Here is a 12,130-nt window from a genome sequence, read left to right on the forward strand (position 1 = left end):
ACACTGTAATAAAATCACAGAATCGTTAGGTTGGAAAAGGCCTTTAAAATCATTGAGTCCAGCCATTAACCTGAGCTGCCAAGGCCACCTGTAACCCGTGTCCCCAGGTGCCCGTTAAATCTCTCCAGGGATGGTGACTCCATCACTTCCCTGAGCAGGCTGTTCCAATGCCTGACAACCCTTCTGAGAAAGAACTTTTTTCCTAATATCCCTGCTGGGGCGGGGGGTGGGGGCTGATGAGGGTGCCGGTGGGATGCGGATGCCGGTGGGATGCCGGGGCCGGGATTGAGGCGGCAGAGGGTGGGGTGCTGGTGCCAGTGGGATGCCGGGGTGGATGTCGGGACTGAGCAGATGCCGGTGCCAGTGGGATGTCAGGGTGGATGTCAGGACTGGGCAGATGCCGGTGCCGGTACCGGTGGGATGCCGGGGTGGATGTTGGGACTGGGTGGATGCCGGTGCCAATACCGGTGGGATGCCGGGGCGGGTCGGATGTCGGGACTGGTGGGACGCCGGTGCCAGTACCGGTGCCAGTGGGATGTCGGGGTGGATGTTGGGACTGGGCGGATGCCGGTACCGGTGCCGGTGGGATGCCGGGGTGGATGTCGGGACTGGGCGGATGCCGGGGCCGGTGCCGATACCGGTGGGATGCCGGGACGGTGTCGGGACTGGTGGGATGCCGGTACCGGTGGGATGCTGGAGTGGATGTCGGGACTGGGTGGATGCCGGGGCCGGTGCCGGTGGGATGCCGGGGCGGGTCGGATGTCGGGACTGGTGGGATGTCGGGGTGGATGTTTGGACTGGGCGGGTGCCGTGCCGGTACCGGTGGGATGCTGGAGTGGATGTCGGGACTGGGCGGATGCCGGGGCCGGTGCCCGTACCGGTGGGATGCCGGGACGGTGTCGGGACTGGTGGGATGCCGGTGCCGGTACCGGTGCCGGTGGGATGCCGGGGTGGATGTTGGGACTGGGCGGGTGCCGTGCCGGTACCGGTGGGATGCTGGAGTGGATGTCGGGACTGGGCGGATGCCGGTACCGGTGCCGGGGCTCGTCGGAAGCAGCGGGGCCGGGCCTGAGGCGGCGGGGGCGGTCTCAGGCGGGGCCGGGCGGCGGCAGGAGGAGCAGCGGGAGCATGGCGGAGGCGGAGCGGGACGGCGTGTCCGGAGCCCCGGCGGCGCCGCGGTACCGGGGCGCGCTGAGCCCCGACACGTGGGAGCAGGTGAGGCGGCGGGGCCGGGCGCGGGGCCGGGCGGGCCGAGCCCGGGGCGCTGTGTGCGTGTCCGTCTGTCCGTCCCCAGGAGCTGGAGGCCATCCCCATGTTCATGAAGCGCTGCCCGGCCGAGATCGATGCGGCGCGGCAGCCCGAGCTCGCCTGCCTGCAGTCGCTGCTGTTCGACGAGGAGCGGAGCCCCGCAGGTGCGCCCGGTCCTGCCCTGCCTGTCCCTGCCTATCCGTGCCCAGCCTGTCCCTGCCCGTCCCTGCCCAGCCTATCCCTGCCCTGCCTGTCCCGGCCCTGCCCTGCCCATCCCTGCCCTGCCCTGCCTGGCCCTGCCCTGCCCTGCCTGTCCCTGCCCTGCCCTTCCCAGCCTGTCCCTGCCCTGCCCTGCCCTTCCCAGCCTGTCCCTGCCCTGCCTGTCCCTGCCCTGCCCTGCCCATCCCTGCCCTGCCCTGCCTGTCCCTGCCCTGCCCTGCCCAGCCTGTCCCTGCCCTGCCTGTCCCTGCCCTGCCCTGCCCATCCCTGCCCTGCCCTGCCTGTCCCTGCCCTGCCCTGCCCATCCCTGCCCTGCCCTGCCTGTCCCTGCCCTGCCCGGCCTGACCCTGCCCTGCCTGACCCTGCTGCATCCCCGCAGAGCTGGCCAGGATGTACAAGAACGAAGGGAACGAGTACTTCAAGGAGAAGGACTACGGCAGAGCGGCGGCCGCCTACTCGGAGGGGCTGCGGAGGCGCTGCGGGGACGCCGAGCTGGACGCGGTGCTGCTCACCAACCGGGCGGCCGCACATTTCCACTTGGGTAAGGGGCTCCGCGACCCACAGCTGCTTTGCCTCCCCGTTTGGGGTTTCCTTTTTGTTTGTTCTGGGTTTTGTGATGGCTTAGCTGTGAGCAGGAGGTGCCTTGAACCCTGAAGACCTGGCTCGCTTCAGGACGTGGCTGCGTGCAGGGTTTGTTCTCTGCTCCTTCCAGCTGTTACCTGCTGCTCGAGCCTTGGCAAAACCAGGGGGTTTTAGAATCATAGACTAGTTTGGGTTGGAGGGGACCTTTAAAGGCCATCTGGTCCAACCCCTCTGCAAGGACCAGTGACATCTTCAACTAAACAAGTTTGTTCGGCCTGGCCTTGAATGTTTGCAGGGATGGGGCTCCTGCCATCTCTCTGGGCCACTTCTGCCACTCTGCCACTTCTGCCTCACCACTCTCATTGTAAAAAATTTCTTCCTTCTGTCTACTGCAAGTCTACCCTCATTTAGTTTAAAACCATTACTTGATGATCTTGGATGTATTTACCAGCCTTAATTATTCTGTGACTCTCTTACAGCTACCACCATCCTACCAACAGGAAAGGTGTTCTGGGCCTTTTAACGCTGCTGTGTGTTGCAGCAGGGAGGTGACCTGCTCACACCGTGTTATTTACCTCTCACCTGTGTGATTGACCCCTGCCCTTTCTCTTCCTGTTTTTAGTTTGCTCTTTTTTTATCCTCCTCTCACCTCGCTGTGATTGTAGGAACAGTGAGTTACAGGGTCTCTGCATAAACCCTTTTGTCACCTTGGTGTCTGGTTGGATTTTAAATACAAATTAAGGGTTCTGAGCACTTTTACTTGCTTTGCAGGTAACTACCGCTCTGCTCTAAATGATGCCATCCAAGCCAAAAAGCTGAAGCCCACCCATCTCAAAGCCATCATAAGAGGTGAGAGTTAAAGCTGGTGTTGCTGCATGGAGCAGGAGTCCTTTTCAAACACTTGGCTGATGTTAACTTTACTGATTGTGCTGTTATTGTTACCCGCACTAAAACAGGCTGTTGTTACTTGTTGTCTTGTTTCCTTGCAAGTTTCTGGTGTGTAATAATTGTGTTTTTAAAGCTTAATTTACTGTGAGTGGGCATCATACTCTGTTTCTGGAGAGAATTAATTTCAGAATGGGAAAGCAGTTACTGAAAGAGATTTCTTCACTTGTTGTTGCTGTTTCTCCCCAAAAGAGAGCTCTGCCTTTTGCTTTGTATTTTCAATCAAAATACTCGTTCTTCATCTCCTATATCTATCAGAGGCACTGGACCCATTTCTATTGAGTACAGGATAACTTCTCCTGTTTTCCCCAATACTAGTTTTGAGATCTGTTCTTTTTTTCCCCACTGCATAGAAATCCCCCTTTTATTTTTCCTACCAAGACAAATACTGGCATGTTAATTACAATGATAAAATTTTGTTTGTAACAGACACTTTTAGCATAATTCTGCTGATTTCTGTGTCTAAGTGATGTAAGAACTGATGAAATACTTTAAATTTTCTTCTCAACTGACCTGCTGGAAGTTTCTGGTTGAATATGATCACAAAATAAAAAAAAGTTTAGTGCAGAAGCACCTAATGCTGTCTTTATAATCATCACTTTTATAGTTGTTGTACACTGACCCCAACACTGGAAAGTTACAATATTAAACTGACAATATTGATCCTTCCAGGAGCTCTCTGTCACATGGAGCTAAAGAATTTCGTGGAAGCAATAGCATGGTGTGAGGAAGGCTTGCAGATAGACTCAGAAGAGAAAAAGCTTGTGGAAATGAGGGCTAAAGCTGACAAATTAAAGGTGAGGATGAAGGCAGACCTGCAGTGATTGTTTTTTTGGGGTCCTTGGAGGGAGGGTCTCCAAGGTCTCTGTGCAGTCTGGTGTCCCCAGGCATGTGCTGTGTGTTGGGATGTGCAGGGGAAGGAGCTGGAGGGGACCTTCCTGGGGACACAAACTGATTTCTCCACCAGGGAAATTTCTCAATCAGGGAAGAGCAGTGATGGACACTGACCTGCTCTGTGTGACCTCGGTGCATCCTTTTCTTACCTGTAGCGAGTTCAGGAGAGGGATGCCAGGAAAGCAAAGGTGATGGAGAGCAAGGAGCAGTGTCAGAAGGAAATTTTGCTTGCAGCAATAAAGGTGAGTCACTGAGAGGGGCTGGTTGTATGTGGTTTGGGGTTTTTTAAGGGCTCTTTCATTTCTCTCTAGAAGTTGGTTCTAATACATCAGCTTTTGAGGGCTGGAGCAAAAAATATTTTAGTTAAAACCATGATTCTCCAGGTCTGCATGGCTCTAGCCCCACCTCCCAGCTATCTGTATTTCAGGTACCAACTAATGCAAAATACAGACCCAATGTTAGGAGATGAGCTGAGCTTTGTGAGTGCTCTGGCTGCTGGGCTGCAGCATCACATCAGCCCAGTGAACCTGGCTTTGTGTGCTGCCCACAGGCATTAATTCTGTGGAAGAATAGAAGATAACTGTTCAATAGGGTAGAGGAGGGAATCAGTCCTGGATCTTCTCATTCCTCAGTGAAGGTTTATACTACATTAAAGTATTTGGGGCTCTTACATACAGTCAGATCTCTTCTGCTGTTTTCCTTTTTCCAAGGAAAAGAGTGAACTTTCTTCAGCTTCCTGAAAGAGCAGATGTTCTCAGGAGCTGGTGTGTGTAGTTGCACCCTGTAGTGATGCCTGGCAGGCCACAGAGAAAAGGATTTTAGGTGCATCCCTTTCCACCTGTTTTTTCAGGCCCTTCTCTCCACCTGTGGGTTCCTCTGGATTCCCACCTCTCCTCATTTGTTTATGAGGAGTCTGGATATCTGGCTGAGCTTCTGAATTCTACTGGGAAGCCCAATGACCTGAGTCTGATACTGTGGGAAAGCTTTGGATGTCATGTTTAGGAGCTGACTCATTAACAAGAACAACATCACTTTGCCTTTTACTGGCTGCTAATTTTTTGTTCTTATTCTCCCCACCATAACTGTTGGGGATTTTTAGTTGGCTTTTTGGTCTTTTCCCTCCATCCCCTCCAGGAAAGAAATATCAAGCTGGTTCTTGAGCCTTCAGATGAAGAGGAGGAAGTGTCAGATGGCCTGGCTGAGCTATCCTTGGATGGGTTCCACTCTGGCAGTGCCACGGGGGCAAAGGTGCACTTAGATGCTGATGGCAACCTGAGCTGGCCTGTCCTCTTCCTGTACCCTGAGCACGAGCAGACAGATTTCACTGTGGCTTTCCATGAGAACTCCAGGTAAATGCACTGCCAGCAGCATTCTTGCATTGAGGAGGTGTTTGAGCAAATAGAACAGTGAAACACTGCTGTGCTGGTGGAGCAGTCCCAGATCTCTAATCACACAGCTGACCCTTCTTTTGAGCAGGAGGCTGCACTAGATGACCTCCTGAGGTCCTCTCCAACCTGAAATATTCTGTGATTTACCTAAATTTATGCTGCAGACAAAACACATTTAGCCAGGGTGACTGATGGGGCTTGCAGTGCAATTACTCAGACCAGTAATTAATTAGTGTGACCCATCCACACATGTGGATTTTAGAGATTCATTTAAGGTGCCGTTCTAGAGCCCTCCAAAAAAAGTTCAGAGCCCAGGAAAAAAAAAGTTACACGTAAAAATTGTGAAAAGCTTCTAAAGGGGACCTCTCATAACCAGCAGTGACCCCAAAGTTCTCAGGGCCTTCAGCAGGTCTGACTGAAGTGCTGCAGACCTTTCAGACTGGCAGTGACTGGCAAGCTCAGAATTTCACTCTCCTTGATGTTAACTTCAATTCCTTATCTTGTAGTGTTAAACAGACTTGTAACTTTTGTTTTTTGTAATTCGTAACTTTTTGTTTTGTTGGAAGACATATTCCTCAGATCCGTCAATAAGTTTAGGACTTAAAATTACAGTGCAGACAGGTTGGTAAATTTGAAGTACCTTCATGGTAGTGTTCAGTGTGCCTTTTTGTGAATAAAGGAAGTGGAAATGGATTTTTAGAGCAAACTAGCCTCCCAACACTCTCCAAGTACCAAAATTAAGAAGGCTTTGACACACAGACATATTCTCACCACTCTGATCTGGTGAAGCATGGGACTGTGTCAAAGGAAAATCCATTTTAGACAAAATGCAGGGTGTTTATTTAATATATTTTTCAGTGTGAAAATAGGAAATTAAAAATAATTTGTTGCATTGCTCATATTTGTGGCTAATAACCTGAGTTACAGGACCTTGGATTCATTGGGAAAATTATTTTTTTGAAGGGGAGGAACTGTTGGTGATCTAAACTTCCTTTCAAATCTGTTGTTTAATTTGCTAGTATCTTTTTGCCATCATTCAAATGCAAGTATACAAGTTACTGAAGCTGAGCTCTTTGTTTAAGCTGACCAAGTGTATTTTGTCTTTTAGGTTTATTGATCATTTAATGGTGATGTTTGCTGAGTTACCTCCTTGGGATTTAGAAAAAAAATACCTTCCCAACAATCTTGAGGTGAGAAGTTTGACTTTCCTTTAATTTCAGGGTTGTTGTGTTGTGTTTTTTTTTATTTCTGGACTGAGAACATGCACAGCTCTGAGGGTATGAAAGTGTTGGCATCTGTTTAGTGTGCAGAAATGTGAAACAAGAAACCTCGCTTATGAACTCAAACACTGTCCACATGTGCTGACAGAAATCACTGACAAAAATGGGAGTTGTCTTTCACTTATATTGTATTTGACAGAAGGTATTTATAGATACTGCTTAGATTCCATCTTTGTAACAATAATTAAGATTTAAATCATCAAACTGATAGGTGGCCTGGTTTTTTAATTGGATCGTGGAGTTGCTCAATACAAATAAGTGTTATTTTAAAAATACTTTATTTTCAGAACTAAGTGGAGTTACTTGAGCACATAATCAGATGAGTATGATATAGAGATGGTGTATCTCTATTAACACTTTAGCAAAGGAGGGCTGTGAGGTGGTGCAGCAGGTTTTGAGAATTTTTCTGAAGTTGTACGCAGAAGGATAGGAATGTTTATTTTTAATTTTCCACTTCAGTGTCATCTGTGCCAGGCAGCAGCAGCAGCACAACCCTGTGTACAGTGAGCAGACAGGTGCAGAAGGACAGTGGCTGTGTACTTTTCTAGGTTAAATCCTATGTGTATTTACAGTCTAAGGCACCATTGGTCTAAGGACTTTAATCTCATAAATCAACTCTGTTTTGTTCAAATACCTCTAAACCCACTCAGTTTATCTCATAACATTGCTGCATTTCACCTGTTGAAATGCAGCCCTTAGATTTGGATTGATTGCCTGTAAAACATGAGAGCAACCTGTGCATTTTGCCTTCCTACTGGGAGAGCCTAAGCTGGTTTATACAGGGAAAACTTGGAATTCACACAAACCAATTTCTGCCTTGCTGAATTTTGCATCCAACAGTCGGGCCAAGCTACAGAGGTTTGATAAACCCCCAGCTGATAATGGTGTGCTGTTACTGGGCTTTCAGCAGCTTCGTGCTTTCCTTCATGTATCTTAGGCATTTAATAACCCCCTCATTTTTTTTTCCAGCTCTATTTTGAAGATGAAGAAAGAGAAGAAATGTATGAGGTGAACCCAGAACACACATTGCTACAAGTGCTGCAGCACAAAAGGTGAGGCTGTACCTGTCCATGTCCAGGGGAAAAAAAGTATGGGCTTTAAGTCCAGTTTGTTCTTAAATAACTCTTCTCTAACTTAATAGTCCTGCCTCTTGAAGGTATAAAGCTGCATGGATTTTGTGCCCAGTTTTAGTGACTTACATGTGTTTTCCTCCAAAAAATTAACAACTCTTTCCAGGACTGGATGGAGATGGGTAAGGGAGTTGGGCACAGCTGAGCAGCACAGAAGAGTTATTCCAGATCCCATCTACACAATACTAGTTTAAAAAAAAAAAAAAAAAAAAAAAAAAAAAAAAAAAAAAGAAGAAGAAAACCATGCAGCAGCCTCTAAAGAGATGTTGAAGGTTAACAATGCTCTCGCTGTTCATGCTGCTGCGTGAGCGGCCCTTGGCGCAGTGTGCAGCTCTGTTCTGCTCTGAAACCGCCTTTAAAGAGTTGTGCTGTTATTGAGAGAGAGGAATTTGCTGTTTGTGAAGCCAGAAAGTTCCTGTGCAGCCTGTGCTGTGGAGTTGCAGCGTTCTCGTAGCCGGCTGGAGCTGCTGCACGGCGCGGGGGGCTCGGTCTGTGCAGTGGGAGCGGGATCTCCGTCACTCCATAAAACTCAGCAGTGCCCATAGGCCCTCAGATTTCAGGCTGTAAGGGCAGCTGCAAAAGAACCCTCCTTCCAGAGGGAGAATAACAGCTGCCTTAATTAAAAGAAGCTGTTGGGAGAGGAGTTGATTCATAAAACACTCCTCCTCGGATGTGCTTAACCCTGGCTCCAAGAGGCTCTGCTAATCAGCACAAAATCTCATCACCAGCCTTTGGGAGGTCAGTCTTTATGGAGCTGGGCAGGAGTCACTTGCTTTGTAGGACACTGGGCCAGCTACAAGGAAGCCAAGGAGTCCTTTTAATCTTTGCAGGTATTTTGTAAAGGCCGGGACCCCAACAGTTTTGGTATTTGCCAAGCGTTCTCCTTTCTCTAAGAAATACTTCTCTGGCAAGAAAGTGCATCGACTGTAATGAGCAAGAAAGAAACAAGGAACCCTGTGCAAGAGGCTGCTGTTTGTTAGCCCAGCTCCAGGATGCAGACTTCTGCTTGAACAAAAATACTTTGCACTCTTCAGGGGAGGAAAATAATCTTGGCACACAGGGAAACTTCCAGGGGAGCAGCACAGGAGAAGGAAGGGCTAACATGAGGGGATTATTTGTTTAAAAGGGAACCCAGCTGGCTTGCAGAAGGTCTCCTCTATGATAGGCTGCATGTGGTTTTGAAATAAACCTGAAGCAGTGCCAAACGCTGGCTGTGGTTGCAGTAACAGCAGCTGGGAATGTTCTGCCTTACCTGAGAAAATCACAGATTTGCTCGGAGGTGGGCTGTGGCTGCTGGGGTTCAGCAGCAGTGGCCTGGGGAGTACCTGCCTGTTGCTGCAGGGTGGATGCAGTCAGGTTCCTGCCTGGCACTCAGCAAGTGCTGTTTTGTCACTGCTTGGCTGTGCTGCTGGCCAGGCTACAGCAGAGCTCTTTGTTTGGAGCAGTGTTTGACTGACCCTTTTGATATCTCACTGAATGTCCTACAGAACCTGGAATAAACATGGCTATTTTAAGTAGACTGACTTCTGCCTAATGAATGAGACAACATTTTGTCTCACCTTGTGAAATACCAGAGAATGACAGACACTGATTGTAAACCCCAACGTAACACCCTTGTCCATTACATTAACTGGTACAGCCAACACGCAGGGTCTTCTGTATTAGCGTTTGGCTTTTAATTAGAAGTAATTCCCAATCTCTCATTTCGTTCTCTTCTGCAGGAATACACTGCAGCTTTAGACACAGCCAATGCACGGGGCATTAGAAAGCTGTTCAGCCATAAAACACTCCTGCTTCCATCACAGAGCCTGGCTGCAGGCAGCTCTAGAGAAAACATTTCCATTTCACTGTTCCTAAATTTCTGCACCGTGCACAAACACAGCAAGAGTTATCTCCAACCGAGGATGCTTCAGTTTAATGTCCAAAGCTGGGGCTTGCTTTACAGCGAGGCAGCAGGGGGTGGGCACTGTCCAGCCATCCCTGGCAGTGCCCTCAGAGGGCAGAGAGCTGGGCAGTGCCCTCAGAGGGCAGAGAGCTGGGCAGCCAGGTGCTGCAGGCTCAGCCCGTTGCACACGATGCACAGGAGGTTGCAGAGGGAGGACAGAGCGTGGTGGAGGGCGAAGCTCCGGGCCAGCTGCCTGTAGCTGGGGCTGGAGGCACGGAGCTGCCTGCGGGGCTCGCTGGCTGCCAGCCCCACCTCCTGCCCCAGCCCGTGGCTGCTCTCCACCAGCTGCAGCTCGGCCACCGTGTCGGAGGCGACCTGCCCGAACCACTGCGTGTTCAGCACGGAGGCGGCGATGCAGACGAGGAAGATGATGGTCTGCAGGGAGTGAAGCCCGCCGTGAGCGCCTCACTGCTGTGGTGGGTTACGTTTCTCCCCCAGGCCCCCTGGCTCACTGCAGTTTGGGTGCTTGTGGGTTTCTTTTAACCGTGCGTGGATCTCCATGGTCTGCAAGGCAGCCAGAGGAGCAGAGGAAGGGGTTTGGGCTTTGGCCAGCCCGTGTGAGGAAGGGGGAGGCTACCTGGGTCATGTTCTCCTTGCAGAGCTGCTCGCTGGGGTGGGACATGGCAAACAGGGTCAGGTTGAGGAAGGCGCAGGTGGAGCTGATGTGGAAGTAGTAGGGGAAGAGCTCCCGCTGGATGGAGCCGAAGGTGTGGCGAGGGAGGTGCCTGCTCATCACAAACCCTGCCAGGGGGAGAGCAGGTCAGTCCTGGGGCAAAGCCCCCTCCCCTGTGCCACCCCCCTGGGCAGAGAGCACAGCACAGCCCAACCTACCGGCCACGAAGGTCACCCAGACCTGCATCCCCCAGGAGGTGGAGAGGAAAAGCAGGTGCAGCAGTTTGATGGTGTTGGAGGGCCCCGTGTCACTTGCCACGGCGTCCTGGATGGGGACAGGTCCCTTCATGTCAGCCAGGTCACCCCGAATTCGGCGCTGAGCTGTGGCTGCTGCTGTCACCTTGCTGCTCGCGGGGCAAATGCGGTTCAGGTTCACAAAGCTGCTTACTCAGGAAAAGCTCTGGAGCTGGCACAGCCCCGTTCAGCCTCACCACCACACACCCGACCGGGCTGCAAACCCACTGTTCAATCCCCTCTATCTCAGGGCAGGGCTCTGCGTCAGCACCTGGGAACCAGATGGTTGGGGTGGACTTTTGGCAAAGTCCAGCCAACGCCCCACTGACCCCTGGCAGCAGGAACAAGCAGAAAGTCAATAAAAAGGGGAAGAGAAAAGCTGTGACACATTCACCTGCCCACGCTGTGGCCATCAAAGAGGCCTCTTGGCCAGGGGGAAGCCCTCTTGATTAAAAACAGCATCAGCTTCTGCACTTTAACCAAAAGCCTGGAGCCTCAAAGGAGCAGGGGGGCTCCCGGGCTCTGCTGCCCCAGACCCTGCACAAGAGCTTGGGCAGTGGGTGGAAGGAGGTTTGGAAGGAGTTGCCTGATCCACTGCAAGGAGCCCTCTGAAAATTAATTAAAACAAAGCTTCTGGGAGTAGCCCATCAATACTGCTGCCTGCAGAATTCCTCCTCCTCCTCCTCCTCCCCTCGGCTGGTTGCCTCGGGGCATGAATTACAGCAGGGCTGGCCTTGAGAGACACTGCTGTCTAATTCTATCCTGCTCCGGCAAAGCAGATAAATATGCCCTGTATTGTGATATATTAGCTCCATGTATTTATTTAGGCATCCATAAAATCAGGTCCTTAAACCTTCTCATGATGGCAGCACACCAGAGAAGGTGCCCACATCCAGCCTGGAGTGCTGGCCTGTAAATCCCCAGCTGTATTCATGGCCTTTCCCAAAAGCTTCTTGGTGGTTTTGGGATTTTTCCATCCTCCAGCAGCCCTGGATGGCAGAGGCCCAGGGAAGACAGCCGTGGTTCTTAGGTGGGGCCTTGTTCCCTGCATCATCCTGGGCAGGAAGGCAGTGGGGGCTCTGCCAGCAGCCAGCACAGAGCCCTGCTGCTCCCAAGGTCCCAGATCTGCCTCTCCAAATGCTTTGCCTCCATGCAGGAATCAGCAGCCAAGAGCTCCAAGGTGTTTTCTTGCAAAGCTGCAGGCTGGAAGGTTGCTCAGAGCAGGGGGTAACTCCCTTCTTTTTTTAAGGAGATTAAGAAAAATGGTAATTGATTGCTGAATTGGTCCTTTAGTGGTGCATTTGATGGGGAGGGCAAAGAAAGGGCTCTGGGAAAGGCTGGTAGGGACCAGCAGGTCCCTCCTTCTCTGTGGGATGAGGCAGTGGAGCTCCAGGTTTGCTCCAAGCTGCCCAGTCCTGCTGTCCATGCCCCCGAGGGCCAGCAGCTGCTGTAGGGCTGCAGTTTTCTTCCAGAAGCACAAAGCACACGGGGCTCTGCCGTGCCCCCAGGTCACTCCTGCTCCATCACCCTGCATCCCTGGGGACCCAGCCAGGCTGGAGCCAGGGCTGGCCCGGGCCTCCCAGCAGGAAAAAG

At 51.3% G+C, this 12,130-nt stretch overlaps 2 protein-coding genes across 3 annotated transcripts; one reads left to right on the forward strand and one right to left on the reverse strand.

Annotated features, from left to right (window-relative positions):
- Positions 1 to 1,001: 1,001 nt before the first annotated feature.
- TTC4 (tetratricopeptide repeat domain 4) lies at positions 1,002 to 9,205 on the forward strand. Of its 2 annotated transcripts, none has more exons than XM_021542038.3 (10): positions 1,002 to 1,215; positions 1,295 to 1,412; positions 1,847 to 2,008; positions 2,821 to 2,898; positions 3,667 to 3,791; positions 4,044 to 4,130; positions 5,023 to 5,237; positions 6,385 to 6,466; positions 7,526 to 7,608; positions 8,530 to 9,205. In XM_021542038.3, exons 1-10 carry the CDS (start codon positions 1,006 to 1,008, stop codon positions 8,807 to 8,809), a joined length of 1,440 nt encoding a protein of 479 aa, XP_021397713.3. In that variant the 5' UTR covers positions 1,002 to 1,005; the 3' UTR covers positions 8,810 to 9,205. The 2 variants fall into 2 exon arrangements, with proteins under 2 accessions (XP_021397713.3, XP_021397719.3); XM_021542044.3 differs by having other exon boundaries at positions 8,517 to 8,736.
- Positions 9,206 to 9,340: 135 nt separating this feature from the next.
- On the reverse strand, positions 9,341 to 10,814 carry TMEM205 (transmembrane protein 205). Its single transcript, XM_021542055.3, has 3 exons — positions 10,463 to 10,814; positions 10,209 to 10,372; positions 9,341 to 10,006 (listed from the first exon to the last, which is right to left on the reverse strand). Exons 1-3 carry the CDS (start codon positions 10,590 to 10,592, stop codon positions 9,707 to 9,709), a joined length of 594 nt encoding a protein of 197 aa, XP_021397730.2. The 5' UTR covers positions 10,593 to 10,814; the 3' UTR covers positions 9,341 to 9,706.
- Between the last annotated feature and the right edge of the window lie 1,316 nt (positions 10,815 to 12,130).

Source organism: Lonchura striata, chromosome 9, assembly GCF_046129695.1.
Source record: "Lonchura striata isolate bLonStr1 chromosome 9, bLonStr1.mat, whole genome shotgun sequence".
In the NCBI taxonomy this organism is placed as follows: domain Eukaryota; kingdom Metazoa; phylum Chordata; class Aves; order Passeriformes; family Estrildidae; genus Lonchura; species Lonchura striata.

Coding starts and splice junctions, on each gene's coding strand:
- TTC4 (XM_021542038.3), top strand. CDS start 1,006: ATGTCGGGACTGGGCGGATGCCGGTACCGGTGCCGGGGCTCGTCGGAA. Junction 4,131..5,022: donor TTTTGCTTGCAGCAATAAAG/GTGAGTCACTGA, acceptor CATCCCCTCCAG/GAAAGAAATATCAAGCTGGT. Junction 7,609..8,529: donor CAAGTGCTGCAGCACAAAAG/GTGAGGCTGTAC, acceptor TATTTTGTAAAG/GCCGGGACCCCAACAGTTTT.
- TMEM205 (XM_021542055.3), bottom strand. CDS start 10,592: ATGAAGGGACCTGTCCCCATCCAGGACGCCGTGGCAAGTGACACGGGG. Junction 10,373..10,462: donor CTGGGTGACCTTCGTGGCCG/GTAGGTTGGGCT, acceptor TCCCCCTGGCAG/GGTTTGTGATGAGCAGGCAC. Junction 10,007..10,208: donor GCAAGGAGAACATGACCCAG/GTAGCCTCCCCC, acceptor CACTCCCTGCAG/ACCATCATCTTCCTCGTCTG.